This window comes from Leopardus geoffroyi, chromosome C2, assembly GCF_018350155.1.
Source record: "Leopardus geoffroyi isolate Oge1 chromosome C2, O.geoffroyi_Oge1_pat1.0, whole genome shotgun sequence".
Taxonomy (NCBI): Eukaryota; Metazoa; Chordata; class Mammalia; order Carnivora; family Felidae; genus Leopardus; species Leopardus geoffroyi.
The window spans coordinates 120994053-121009372 of NC_059333.1; the positions used below are offsets into that span (position 1 = coordinate 120994053).

The 15320-nt window shown below is 42.4% G+C and overlaps 1 protein-coding gene across 3 annotated transcripts; it reads left to right on the plus strand.

Annotated features, from left to right (window-relative positions):
* Window positions 1-4169: 4169 nt before the first annotated feature.
* Window positions 4170-13873, plus strand: PAQR9 (progestin and adipoQ receptor family member 9). Of its 3 annotated transcripts, none has more exons than XM_045503397.1 (2): window positions 4170-4389; window positions 5276-13873. In XM_045503397.1, exon 2 carries the CDS (start codon window positions 5430-5432, stop codon window positions 6561-6563), a length of 1134 nt encoding a protein of 377 aa, XP_045359353.1. In that variant the 5' UTR covers window positions 4170-4389; window positions 5276-5429; the 3' UTR covers window positions 6564-13873. The 3 variants fall into 3 exon arrangements, with proteins under 3 accessions (XP_045359353.1, XP_045359355.1, XP_045359354.1); XM_045503399.1 differs by lacking the exon at window positions 4170-4389 and adding an exon at window positions 4766-4892; XM_045503398.1 differs by lacking the exon at window positions 4170-4389 and adding an exon at window positions 4812-4974.
* The last annotated feature ends 1447 nt before the right edge of the window (window positions 13874-15320 follow it).

The window sequence follows — 15320 nt, forward strand, 5'->3', positions numbered from 1 at the left end:
TCAAACAAGTTAAAAAACTGAAAGTAGAAGGAGAGACTATATGAAATAATAAGTCACCTTTACTGGAGACGTTCAAGCCTAGCTATACAATAACCACTCAGGAAGAGGTGCCCTGTAAAGGAAAGAGTGGGGAGTTTGGAATTAGTAAAGTTTAACTCTGGCTTTGCTACCCAGCTGCTGAACATCTCTGAGCCTCTCGGTTCTTGTCTGAAAATGGAAGTAGTTCATACTCACCTTGCAAAGTGTATTCTGAAAATTTTAAAGATAATATGAATACTGTATTCAGACTATTATAAATGGGAAGACAGTTGGACTAGATGACTCACAAGGATATGTGACATCCCTATTCTAAGATTCTAGGATTCTAAATTCTAACCTTTTAAAGGCTTACAGTACTGACAATAATTTCTCCACCTACAAATATGTGGTGTGTGCTTAGCATGTGCAAAGCACTGTGTTCCAAAGAAAACTGTTCATAAATTATTAGGAGCAGGAACTCAATGATCTATCTTACACACTTGTATAACTGCTTCTAAGGTTAAATTAATGAATGCTACCTAAAAGGCCCTATCAAAAGCAAGCCAACAGCCTATGTTAGTCTCCTACCCAAAGGATAACTCTGAATTTGGATGAATAGAACGTGTAAATATAATGCCTTTTAGAAAGACAAGGAAAGAGGAAGGGCAGAATTGGGAGAAATAACCCTCAAATGGAGACTGCCATCCTAGCTTAGGGAAGCTGTGGGAGGGCTGAATGAAAGCTTGGGTAGGTCTGTTCACAGCTTAGGGGCTACTGGGTGACAGATGAGGACCTCCAAACACCTTTTCCAGTGACCTGAGAGGCAAGAAAAGGGAGTCCATCCTAGACCTGGGAGAATGGATGGAAGCAAGTTAGACAAACAAGAGGCATGGACTCTACAGTGTGGGGTCAATAGCATGGATGGCGTACCCTTATCAGCCAAAGTGTCTTGACTTGTCCACCTGCCCCAACATGTTATTTACAAATCACTTCCATGTACGGCATAGTAAGTATATCATAAACCTTCACAGAGTAGAGACATTGAAAAGGATTTTGAAACAGAAGTTGTAATATTTTATTCTTCACCTTAGTCAGTCTTCTTGGGCATCCCACTTTGGAGACCAGTAATACAGAACAGGTGAACTTGTGGGAGAAAGGGGAGTATGGAGTTGTCATTCCCTGCATAGAAGCTCAAAGGGGAAACACACCCTCTACAAGTCTCCCAACGCTTTTCTTCAAAAGAGAACTTTGTCACCATGTCAGTGAATAGGCAGGAATAGTGCCAGATAAGAACTCAGTGTCCCCACCACTCTCACTCTAGCTTCCAGACTTCTGCCTGGCCTGCAGATTGCACTTTTCTTCCAAGGTTGCCATAGTTACATCTGATGCCACTGCCAGAAGGTTTTCCACCATTAGGAAGTTCAGACTCTATAATCTGGTAGTGACTGTATCCGACCTGGATGAGTTTGGATGACAACACTATGACTATTTTCAATTTGAGGGAAGGGAAGCACTTTGTTTAGACTGTATATTATGAGGAGAGGGACTGAACTTTACAGAGTTCTTTTTATACAGAATCCTGGGCACTGGGTCCACAGTGGGTTTTGTTTGGTCAGTTGATTAGTTTGGGTTAAAAATTAGACTAGGAAAAAAATATTTCCTGCAAAAGCAGGTATATAATTAGCAAATATCATAGCATATGGTTGTTGTTTTTTTGTTTTTGTTTTTGTTTTTTCTGCAGGCTTTACAAAAAGCTCACTGTCCCTACTAGGGAACATCAAATTTGCTGTGGATTTTTTATATATGCTTCATCTTATGACTGTAGAGAGAAACACAAATAAGCCTATAAATTGGTCTCTAAAAACATCACCAAAGCAACCACATGGGGAAAAAAACATTTGTCCAGTTTGCTACAGTTCCCGTATATGATTGCATTCTGCAGTGGGGACCACTCAGCACCCAAATGTACAGAGCCTCTACAGAACTACAAAAAAACATTTGTGGTCTTGGTTTGACAAGCTTTCAGTTGGGAGAACTGGCTGGGTTCTGCCTCTAAACGCTGGCACTGGCATTCCAATTTAATACTTGGTGATTCCTCTCATCAAGAACTTGGTAGTCAGTTCTGGTTACCTTAGAGATGCCTTATCTCCCAGTGAACCTTTAGGGAATGGCAGTCAGCCGGCTGCTTCTATCTGTTTAGCCAAGCCCATGGGGTGTGAGAGTGGTTCTCACTGACAAGAGGCAGTTAGCTGACTGGAGTTAAACCACAAAACCTAGCCTGGGTAGGGTTTGGGGTACACATTTTGATATCTCAAAAAAAACTTATGGAAAATTATTTCTAAAGATTGGTAGTAATTACGGAAAAGTCATTATACTGGGTTTGGTTCGGTTTGTTTTTTTAGTAAGTTAGGTCAGTTTTGCTGACTCCTTAGATCTTTTTTACTTGACTTTGTCAAGGTATAGCAAAGACAGATGTCTGGGTTGGCACCAAAGAGCTTTGATGACACCAGTCCATTGCATCAGTTCATCTTGTGCCTCATGTGGAGTGGAAGACGGAAGGGAAAAGAGAAAAGCAGAAATCATAAAGGCTTTCTGAAAGTTAGGTTTCAGATGTTTTGACTTTGTAAAACTGAGTGTTTTAGTGAATATCATAGTTTATTATAGCAAGTCTCACCACTCTCAGGCATAAAATAAATATGATTTTCTCTAACTAGAGTTTTCACACATTCATTTATAGTCAATTCCATTATTTCACTCAGTGTGAACTATTATATTTTCCCCAATTAAGTGAGCTGATTATGCAACTAAAAGATTGGTAACAGCTTAGGTTGTTTGTGGAGTACAAAGAAAGTATGAAATTATTTTTCCTACTCTGCCCCAGATTCAAGTTAGTCATTCCCAGGATTGAATTATAATCCCAGGATTGATTTATAAATGTCTAAATCTTAATCCCTTTTACAAATTAGCATGGGTCTTTAGTCCAGATGTTAAAGGAAATTTGCTTTAAATTGTTTTAAATTTAAATTTGCTTTAAAACAATAAGACTACAGACAGTGGAAAAATAAAAAATACTAAAACAAAACACTAGTTGAGTAACTACAGCAAAATCTCATTTATTTGAAATTCATTAATCAGGAATTGATGATTGTTCAATAAAGGTACAAGACCAAAATGTACCTTTAGCCTAGTTGTGTAAGAGTTTGCTAAGTCAGTTACTAGCAGAAAACATTTTTTTAAAAAGAGAGAAGGCTGAAACTTCTATAGAGAATGTTCTAATACCTTTAAGTAATTTTAGAAATTTAAAGCATTGAATATCTGTTATAAATAATTCTTATAAATAATTTAAGTTCTTCTTGAGCCACTAAGTAAATCTTCCTTGACCTACTTAAAGGATTTGCTGTAACCATGAAGGTGGCCTTTCATTTATGAAATGAAAATGAAAGCCTTTTCCTAAATCAAACTGTCCTTCCCTCCTAGTTTTCTTTGCGCAAAGCAAGTCGTTGGATGTTCTGGTTTAAGTGCATGAGATCTAGAAGCAGATTGCCTGGGTTCAAATCTCCCTTTTACCAATTGGGCATGTTATTTACGGTCGTGGTGCCTCCATTTCCCAGGCTGCAAAGGGGGGAAAAATAACACCTAAAACATTTGAAACCGTAAAGCACTTAGAACAGTGGGTGGTCCCTTTAAAATTAGCTCTTGTTGCCATAACACTATATTGCAGGTCAGTGATTCAAGTTAGACTCAGTCACACCCCCAGGGCATCACTAAGAGAAACTTCTGTGAAATGGTAAACATTTTACAGCAGACAGGCTTTAAAGCCCCTTTTTACAAAACTCAAGGGCAAATTTTCTTTCACACCGCAGTGCATCACAACCGTCTTTCGATTCTTCAGACTTCCTTTCTTCTGGCCTCCATCCACCCAACCTAGCCTGCCAGGTACTTCTGGTTAATTATGCATCAGCTTTTTCCAAGCCCCCCCGCTGCCAGTCTCTACGAATTCGTCTTAGTTCTCTTTCCATTTCGTGCTAGAACGCACCTCCTCTCTTAAGTCCTGCCTCATCAACACCCTCCGCTATGCTATGATCAGCCCTTGACTCGGGCACAGCTCTGCTTGGGAACCCTTGTTCAATAAATGCTTCAGATGGTTAGAGGCTTTCTGAATCGGCCGGTCTTCATCTGAAATTTTTCAATAAAACGTGGAGTTTGAGCAGCCCGCCCTGAGTTGTTGGACTTTGGCTCCAAACCAGACTCCCAGTTAAAGACACAAGAACACGAGGTTGGGTGAGCCACGGCCCTGGAGGGTTGGTGAGCGCGACCGGAGGCCGGTTTAGGAACGGTTGGTTTGGACAGGATGCGGACGAAGGAAAGGAGGTTAGTGACGCACCTGAATAAGTCCGCTAGACGAAAAGGAATAAACTGAGGCTTTTATCGTGTAGATTAAGGGACCCGCGCGCCCGCGCGCAAGCGCGCGCGCACACACGCCACATACAAGAAAAGAGAGGGGCAGTCTCAGGTATCTGACAGTGACACGGCTCTGATCGAGACATGGTCTCAAAGGCCCCCGATTTCCGGAGCTCCCTACCCCCGCCACCTCCGAAGATTACTGTTAGCGCATCTCTCCGCCCACCCTAGGCTCTGGAACTCCAGGCACCCTCCCCCCAACCCCGTGGCCCCAGCTCCCCGCCCCCCCTCCCCCCCCCCCGAGAACACTGCTCCCCAGTGTCCTCTGGAACGCCGGAGTGGCTGTCGGGTTTCGAACCCGGGCGTCGACCCTGGCTCTTGGTGCGCTCAGCCGAGTCGCTGGCGCTGCCTTTGCCCCCACATCAATCATTTAGGGGCTAGCTCGGGCTACTGCGGCCCGAGGAAGGGGGATGGTACGGAACTCGAGACAGGGGACAACTCTATCCCCCGAGGCGGCTGCGAAACACTAGCCGGGGAGGCCCCCGCCCTCCCTCGGTGCGCCTGTCCCTCCCTCCCTCCTTCCAGCGCCTCGGCTCCCACATCCCCGCCTCCCGCTCCGGGGGCGGCGGCGGCGGCGGCGGCGGCTGCGCCCGCACCGCGCGATGCCCAGTCACCGCAGCAGCGCCGCCGCTGCCGCAGCAGTCCGCCGCCGCCGCCGCCGCCGCCGCCGCTGCCGCAGCGCGGGCGACCGCGAGCCCGTAGCAGGGAGCCTGGCGAAGGCGCCGCCGAGCCCGCGGGCTCCTGCCAGTCGGTGCGCTGCTTATAACCTGATTATTGTTTTTATTTATTTTTTTAGGAAGGGCTGCTCAGAATAAGGTCTTCTCTTGAATCGGCAGCGACGCCCCCGGCGCGTGCACAAAGGCTCCGACGGCGGCCGGCGGGGACTGCCGAGCGCGCGGGAGCCGGCGCCAGAGGTCGCCTGTGCGCGACCTAGCCAAGCCCCAGGCACCATGCCGCGGCGCCTGCAACCCCGGGGAGCAGGCACAAAGGGCCCGCCTGCCACAACCTTGGCGGCTTCGGAGGCCGCCTCGCGTCCCCATCCCTCCGCCTCCGGGGACCCCCCAGCATCGGCCAAGCCGCTGCTGCGCTGGGACGAGGTGCCCGACGACTTCGTGGAGTGCTTCATCCTGTCGGGCTACCGGCGGCTGCCATGTACGGCGCAGGAGTGCCTAGCCTCGGTACTGAAGCCTACCAACGAGACGCTCAACTTCTGGACGCACTTCATCCCGCTACTGCTGTTCCTGAGCAAGTTCTGCCGCCTGTTTTTCCTGAGCGGCCAGGACGTGCCCTTCCATCACCCATGGCTGCTGCCGCTGTGGTGCTACGCGTCGGGCGTGCTGCTGACCTTCGCCATGAGCTGCACGGCGCACGTGTTCAGCTGCCTGTCGCTGCGCCTGCGCGCTGCCTTCTTCTACTTGGACTACGCGTCCATCAGCTACTACGGTTTTGGCAGCACGGTGGCCTACTACTACTATCTGCTGCCGGGCCTGAGCTTGTTGGACGCCAGAGTGATGACACCGTATGTGCAGCAGCGCCTGGGCTGGCACGTGGACTGCACACGCCTCATTGCTGCCTACCGCGCGCTCGTGCTGCCCGTGGCCTTCGTGCTGGCTGTGGCCTGCACAGTGGCCTGCTGCAAGAGCCGCACAGACTGGTGCTCTTACCCGTTCGCGCTTCGCACTTTTGTCTTCGTCATGCCGCTCAGCATGGCCTGCCCCATCATGCTCGAGAGCTGGCTCTTTGACCTGCGCGGTGAGAACCCCACGCTCTTCGTGCACTTCTATCGTCGCTACTTCTGGCTAGTGGTGGCCGCCTTCTTCAATGTGAGCAAGATCCCCGAGCGCATCCAGCCAGGCCTCTTTGACATCATTGGCCACAGCCACCAGCTCTTCCACATATTCACTTTTCTCAGCATCTATGACCAGGTGTACTATGTGGAGGAGGGCCTGCGCCAATTCCTCAAGGCGCCGCCTGCTGCACCCACCTTTTCTGGCACAGTGGGTTACATGCTGCTGCTGGTGGTCTGTCTGGGGCTGGTCATCAAGAAGTTCCTAAACAACTCGGAATTCTGCAGTAAAAAGTGAACCTTCGCCTTGGAGGAGGCCGCTGGTTTGCTCACCTATTTGTTTGGAGTTTCTGTTGTTGCTACTGTTGGTTTGTTTTCAAGTTTTGTTGTGTTTCCTTCTTTGCTCGAGGAAGGTGCTGCAAAACCACAGGAAAAAAATCCAATGCAACAAGGGGGTCTCAGTGCACTTGGGGCTTTTGAAGAGGGAGGTGGTTCCAGCAGGAGGGAGAGGGTCACTGGTTCTTGCCCCTGGAAAAATTCTGGTGGTGTCTCTGACATCCAGAGGCAGTGAGGAAAATCCCAAATAAAACCCCAAACGGTTCGGTTTTCCGGTCACTTTCTGTGCCAGTGGTAATGACAAGTAGCCCTTGTGAGGTCAAGTATGCAGTAAAGAGGGTAAGTAGACAAAATCGTTGGGTACTTCCATTTCAATCTGAGGAATGCTTGGATTTGTCAAAAGAATGGAGCTTTGTAGGAAACGGGCACAAAGACACAAACCCAGGGCTTAACCTACTAGAAAATGCATGGAATGTGAACACAAGTTAATTATCTCAAAATGTTTCTCAGATGTTATTTAAATAGTAATATATACAATGATTTTTCATGATTTATCAAAGCCTGTGATATGCACTGAATTGTCTTTGTTACATAGTTTTGAATTTTGCAGCCCTTCTGCATTGCATACACTTGAACTGGACATCAGGGCAAGCTGCTTGAGAATTCTCAACTACTTTTTTAAACAGTGTTTTCTGAAGGTGTATGTGTGTCATGATACAACTGTGAATTATTCTACCTTAGGGACTCTGGTTAAACTATTGTTGAGGAGCTCAGTGGTTTGTATACATCCCAGATTCCAATTTACTTTAATGTATTCCACAAAACCTTTCTTATTTTTTGTTTTGTTTTTGATTTTATTGTTTCCTTCTCTAATTATTTAAATTGCCACTAGAATAATGTGCCTTTTGAAGGAATGCCCAAAGGACCGGTCCTCAAACATAGTTTCATGCATGGGGAGAGCAGTAAGAATAAGCTTTTCTTACTTTACTGCAAATCAGGGTCTAACATTCCACCCAGAAGAGAAGGAAGATGGTGTTGGTTTTAAGTTTTTGGTAGGACTGGAAGTAGCTTACCGGGACCTGCAGAGCGTTTGACTTCTCTAAGAGAAGGAGTCAACCCGCTAAAGTGGCTGTGGTTCTTAATGCGGCCATTGGGGGAAGGTGAGAGGAAACTGTTCTACACCGATGCCATTTATCCTTGCTTGAAATTCAAAACATAATATGCAGGAATAACTGAGGCAGTTAAATTATGGAAGTCGGGAGCATATTACTTGAGTTGTAATTGAAAATGTTGAGTTAAATAACATTAACTTTGCATAGTTAAAACCCTGAAGTCTCATTTGGATCCCCACTATGGAAATGAATGGCAGTGGCCCTAAGTCGTTGAAAAATTAGTGAATGTGCTCCTGCGATCCTTCCTAACAACAACATTGGCCGATGTTATTTAAGACATGTCTCATAAACAATAACCTGTACTTGAGATAACAACTCTAGATTAACACAAAACCACTGAGGTGGCTTATTTAAATACTTATCACACTTCCTGATAAGTTCTTTTGGTTAAGAGCCAAATAAGTCATTGAATGGGGAGTCTTGACTTCATAGTATAATTTAGATCAAGCACATAAGGTAGATGAACACTTACCTCAGCACTGGTAGGCTGGATCTCCTAAAAAGATCTGTTTTTGTTTATGCTTTTAATCTCTACTGTATTTGTAAACAGAGAGGCTTGGCACAATTCCCTGGAGTAACCAGTATTCTTGTGTGTTAATCTGCACACAGAAGTTAACTTTATATATGTCTATATTTAATTTAGAACCTCTTAATGGGATTGTAAATACACTTTGCACATTTGCTGATGGGTGTCTGTCCAATCTTACGCAAAGTGCAAGGAGGTTCCCCTTAGGTGATAGAGGCTGAGAATTTGTGCCTAGCACAGATGTTTTTCCTCAGCTATAACTTAACTCAGTGCATGTATTCAAGGACAGTTGTGGAAATCAGGATATTTCCACATGCAAACTTATTTGCATGTCATTGCTGTCTCTTCTAGAGCTCCAAAGAATGTTAGTGTGGAAGCTAGAGAAACAGGTCGAAGAGTGTTTGGTAGCTTCCTTGTAAAATGGGACCTCCCCTTTCAGATGGAACTTTCAAGGGACAGATTCTAAAAAGGGTCCATGAGTTTGAGAACAAGAAATAAACCCCATATTTGTCATTTTAAACTTTTGTAGGAGATGTTCTGTGTCTACAAATAGAATTATCTTCTTGCCCTGTGTCTTTGTCCTTAAACAGAGGCCACTTAAGGATAAATTTATACCCATATCATTTTCAAGTGATTATGATGCATGAGCCCAGTAAGGTGACACAGTTTTCCCCTGAAAGTTTTCAGTACCCCGTATGTCCCAGAGTGAATGAGGACTCACTTTCCTTCCCTTTGCCTTTTCCTTCCTCCACTTTGCTTTCCCTCATTCCATCTTAGTTTTTATGTACCACATCTAACATTGATAAAAGGACATTCTGGTGGAAAACAATGGTTTGACTTCACTTCATATTTGCAAATAGATACCATATATGCTATAAAGGACCAGGGATGATTTGTGAAACTATGTATGTTATTTGCTAAATTATATCAGATTTCTGTCCAGATGAATGATGATATTTTAGAAGCAGCAAATATTTACTGAGTTTCCATTTGCATGGAACTAGCCAGGTATATTATTACATATTTCAGGGGTAACACGGCAGTCAGAATAAAATATCTTTAAAAAATATCTTTGACATTCTCCATTTTGCCATATCCATTAGAATTCAGTTTTGCTTTATTGTGTTCAGCTGTTTGAAATGTAGAACAAATGATAAATAAGAATGTACTCCATTATCTCTGCAAAACCTATTTTGCCAGTGGAATTTTGAAGCAGATTATGTAATACATTTTATTTTTACTTGTTAGTCATGATCTTGATGACATCTCAAGGAGCAGCGTCATAAAGTCATGCCTGGGAAATGAGGGGGTCTGACTTCAGAGCCTGTCACCTTGGGGGCTGGTCTCGGGCTGACTCAGCTGAGTGGGTTGGCTAAAGGGGGTTCCTTTCTTCCATGTCCTTGCAGCTACACCCTCAGGTGAAAGGGATGACCTTCCCAGAGAGAAGTGAGTTTTTTGGTCATGTCATGACTGGCTTGTAAAAATAAACGTGATCTTTTCCACTGGCCATACACTTTCTATAAATAGCCTGGGAAGAAAGTATGGGGCTTCAGAGCTGGCCAGAGTGGCCTTCACATGTTTCCATTCATAAATCCTACCCTTAAGTGCTTGCAGTTAAAAACCATTTAGCCTAATTCATCATGCCACTTCAAGGGAATCATTTCTAAGAATGCAGAATTGGGGGGATGGAGGTGATTTTTATTTTTTCTGATTTGGTGCTGAATCTGAGGGCTCCCAGCAATAAAGAACGGGGATTGTTACCTTCAAATCTCTTCTCAGTTTTATTTGGTTAATCTTCTCAAAGCTATAGTAGGAGACAGGTACAGTAGGAATTATCTCCATTTCGAGGTTCTACCAAGGCACAGAATGAAGTTTTCAAACTGGCATTAGAATGTGGGGATGGCTGTGTGCTCAGCTGAGTGTTTTTTGCTAGTTTGCATGGCTATGATGCCTGGCCAAGCACACAGACACTAATTGGAGATGTATGTGGATACAGGTATATAATTTATAATTGTAAAACAGTGAAGTGAGATGTGGTTATCCTTGAATTTAGATTATAAAAATCTTAAACAGAATGTTACCAGGTAGTTTTTATCATCTTGGATTGTTCTTCATCTATTAACATCTACCATGCTGACTTTACCCTGCCAGTATCTTTTGAGTTGATTTCCACATTTGTTCATGTAATCCTTTTAATAATCATTGAGCACCTACTGCATAGAAGACATTGGTCAAGGATCCATCCGTATTATTACAGTTTGGTTCTTTTCTCCTTTCGGTTAGCATAAGAGCAATGCATAGAATCTTATTTCAATTAACATGCTAACTTACCCAGAATCAATTTCTTTCCTTTCTCTCTCTTTTTTTTTTTCTGTCTGCTCCTAGGCCTATGTGAATTTTATTATTAAAAATAATTTAAAAATTTAATTACATTGCGGGTGAAGGGATAGCAGGCATATGTACATAGAAAGGGTTGGAAATTTTATCATCAGTACTAATAGAGATACTAATCACAACCACTTTTGGGGTGGTTAATAGTATTCATGTCATTATGAAGCAAGTTTCATCCAAAGTGCCTAGAGTGTGATGTCATTAAGTGTCTGAATTTCATAGATAACATACTTAAGTTTTAAAAGTATGAGCTTAAATCTCCAAAGATTAACTGACGTTCTTTAACCTTTTCTTCTTTTAAGGTCATTGTGTTGTAATCTATAAAACAAGTCTTAGAAAAAAAATTGATCTAGAGTAAATTATAAAGAAAAAGTATCAGATGTGGAAAAGATAGGAAGAAGGCATGAGATGGGGAGAACAAGGAGGATTAGACTCAAAGAGTTACAATGGGACAGCAAGTTCAACTATGGACAATTTCTCCTGAGTTTTAAGTTTTGTCCCTAGAAAAGCATGTGAACTCGCATGGGGTTAGCACTCAAATGGACAGGCAAGGAATTCTATTTGGCAGCCTAATCACATCCTGTAGCTTTTGACCTGAGCACCAGTGCCAAGGTACATTTCGAGTAGTACACTTACCCCTAGCTTAATGTCCTTAATTTGTTTCCATAAAAATTAGGACGTAAGGCAAAAAGGCATTAGGGGATAGCACCAGCCAATTGTAAATCACCTTTCAAATCATCTCTTTAAAGGATTGCCAATATCCTCTGACATAAATTGCCTGACGAAAAGCAAACAAGCCTAGACAAACTGAAAAAAGAAGGCTTTCACTGGTTTAAGCTGAGCACTACTGTATTCCAATGTGATAGGCCACACACCTTCCTGGTGAAGATTTTATTCCTTCTTCAATACTATGAATAGTTCTCTCTTAATTGTGAAAATGGATGTCAGTTCTTCTTAGTTACTATTCTAAAAATTGAATGCAAATTTTTGTTGTTGTTTTAAAAGGACAAATGTATTGTGTTTCTGGTTTGCAGATTTCTAACCAGTTTGTGGGCTTTTTTCTTTTAGAACAGCTTCTTAAGAGTCTGTGAGCAAGTTGCAGAATTAGAGTATTTATTTATAGGTCAGAGGCCAAGAATGCTCATTTGGCTGTTAACTCTGGCAGGATGTGAAAGCTTTGAATACATATGCAACAAAATGATCACTTATTTACTATTTAACTCAATGGAAAATAGCCTTTCATTTGAACTTTGGAAAAGTTCCCCAATGTATTGTGCATCTAAATGTTATGCATGATCCTTAATATTTTTTGTTCTTAACCTATCTCTGAAAGCTATTCCAAACATGGCATTCCTCAAGGAATATTTCTTGAATGTGCAAAATTATTCTTGAATGTGTAAAAGGGGCAGGCCACCTTTCTCATGCCTTACAGCTCCACCTAAAATATGCAATAAGCACTCAAGGAGGAGTGGAGGGGTCTGCAGATGGTTATTTAACCATGCTGGAGAAATGGCCCTACTCCTCCTCACAGCTCACCACAACATTGAGAAAGGACACCATGTAAATAAACCTTTGTTTCTAGATGAGGGGAGTACAGGGACACATTAATTTCATTTTTTCTTTTAGTTCCACATCCAGTTAGAAAGCATAATCTGTTTTTAATACGCTGGATGCAAAAAAAAAAAAAAAAGAAAATTAATAGGAAAACATTTTAAAGAAGTATTCTAATTTTATATTTTAAAAGTTTATAATAGCAATTTGTTTGTAAAAACAGGCCTTAGCACATAGATGAGAACCAGCGCTTTTTGGAAAGCCTCATTTTTGTCTTGGAAGTTTAATCACCCTGAGCTCTTACCCAAATGATAAAGACCTAGTAGGTCTTTAAAAATGTAAATAATGTATAGTTTAAAGAAAGGTAAAAAAAAAAAACTTTTTAAAAAAGAAGGAAACAGGTCAGATATGTTATAGGTGTGTAACAAGGCTAAATTAAAAGTCTTTTAAAAATTCTAGTTAGAAACTTCATTAAATTCACTCTCCCAGCAAGGCTTAACACAGAACATCTACTTTTCTACCAGGTTGATTTTCTTTTATGGAGGCTATGAGCAAAATTATTGTAAGCAACTGAGTACCCAGGCAGTAAAGGAATGAAGCACAGTTCACTTTGATGAGGGTATAACCACAGCTAACGATGCAGCCAGGAAAACGTACAGCCCTGACACGCTCCTCGTTTCTTTGGAGTGGAAAAGGAGCGTAGAGCCCCCTGCCATCGTTACACACATCAGGCAAGGGCTGTCTGCATTGCAGGGCTGGGGACGACCCCGTGGCTGCTCTTTTATCTGCATAAAGCATGTGGTAGCTCTGAACTCATTTCAGCCCTCTCCCAGGCCATTCCCACCACCCTGGAAGCCTTTGCGTTCCACAACCTCAACCTTGAAGACAAAAGGTTTCTAAAAGGATTCCGTGTGTATTTAGGCCTTGTCAAACCATCTGCCTTACTAGGTTCATCCATTTCCAAACCAAGGATTTAAATATGATTACTGTGCTCGGATTTACAAGAATGTACAACCAACAGGTTCCCTTTGGCAGTAAAGGGCATTAATTGAAGATCATACTCCTTTTTTCCCTCAGGTCAGAGGTAGAGGGTAGATTTCACAGTGACCAAATAGAGACATTCTTATATCAGTATTTTTTTTTTAAGTTCATTTAATGGTGATAATGGAGGGAGAAAGGAGTAAAAGATAATGCAGGTATGAAGAAACTGAAAGATCCCACTGCTTGCTAAATTAATTCTTCTTAGGCTACCTGACTCCAGCCATCACCTACATCCTAAACAGCTGTATTTAGCCAGGTAGAGAGGCTTCTCAGGATGTGTGAACTTCCACACAGGGACTGCAGTGTGGTTTGAAATCATTAATGTACTCTACCAGAGAAGCATTATTTAATCATAATTCCACATTACCTGATAAAATAATCTATAAAAGTAGATATCACTTTGGTCAATTCTGTGCATGTAGCTAACAAAATTGTGATTCATTTCTCTTGTATAGTTTGCTATGATTTGGGTTTTCTGAGACAATTGTTCCTTTATGATCTTGAACATGGAATTCTGTAAAATAATATAACTATGTATTTTTTGCTGAAAAACAAATGTATGAAATAAGAATAAATTATTTGTAAGCATAATGTTGAGGACTGTATTTATATGCCTTCAGCAAACAAATAATTCTTAAATTAATAGTAAGTGTGTATAATATTAATACACATAACTGGAAAAAACATCCTTTTTATAAAAATCAGCAGGTAGAGGGAAAGAATTTAAGTTTCTAATGTAAGCCCTGAAGAAGCACACTTAGCATATTGTTACAATTTTAGTTAAATGAAAAGAGAAAATTCATGAGTTACTTTGAAACTGTATCGTCTAAGAAAATGCTTGTACAACACAGATAATGAAGCTTTTCCTTTCTTCCCTATATTTCAAGGCACACGTGGTCCATGGACTTCTGGGCAATGCGGCCTGTCCCAGAACCCTGGTGATGTGTGTGAATTTCTGGTATCTCTGTCCCAAATAACCCTAGCAAAGGAGATCTACCTTCAGTTATTAAGGTCTGTGATATAACCTCAGGGAAGCCCAAATATAACCCTGAGTGGACAGATGGAGTGGAGCTGAATAGAGTAAATCACAAAGGGAGGATTGGTCAATCTGTGCCTGAAGCCTACCTGGGCTTTGGGTTTTTCCTCATGTGAGCCAGTAAATTTCCTTCATTTTACAATCTAGTTTAAGTATTGCTTATAGTCAGAAATATCTTTTTTTTTTCAATATATGAAATTTATTGTCAAATTGGTTTCCATACAACACCCAGTGCTCATCGCAAAAGGTGCCCTCCTCAATACCCATCACCCACCCTCCCCTCCCTCCCACCCCCCATCAACCCTCAGTTTGTTCTCAGTTTTTAAGAGTCTCTTATGCTTTGGCTCTCTCCCACTCTAACCTCTTTTTTTTTTTTTCCTTCCCCTCCCCCAAGGGTTTCTGTTGAGTTTCTCAGGATCCACATAAGTGTGAAACCATATGGTATCTGTCTTTCTCTGTATGGCTTATTTCACTTAGCATCACACTCTCCAGTTCCATCCACGTTGCTACAAAAGGCCATATTTCATTCTTTCTCATTGCCACGTAGTATTCCATTGTGTATATAAACCACAATTTCTTTATCCATTCATCAGTTGATGGACATTTAGGCTCTTTCCATAATTTGGCTATTGTTGAGAGTGCTGCTATAAACATTGGGGTACAGGTGCCCCTATGCATCAGTACTCCTGTATCCCTTGGGTAAATTCCTAGCAGTGCTATTGCTGGGTCATAGGGTAGGTCTATTTTTAATTTTCTGAGGAACCTCCACACTGCTTTCCAGAGCGGTTGCACCAATTTGCATTCCCACCAACAGTGCAAGAGGGTTCCTGTTTCTCCACATCCTCTCCAGCATCTATAGTTTCCTGATTTGTTCGTTTTGGCCACTCTATAGTCAGAAATATCTTAACTGATCTACAAGTTATGGCTGGTAACTCTCAGCCATCTATAACAGGATTTGCATAGCCCCTATCCCACCTTCACTCAGCCAGTCCCACATTTTAG

Bases quoted from the DNA above. Each gene is read 5' to 3' on its own strand.
- PAQR9 (XM_045503397.1), top strand. From the start codon at position 5,430: ATGCCGCGGCGCCTGCAACCCCGGGGAGCAGGCACAAAGGGCCCGCCT.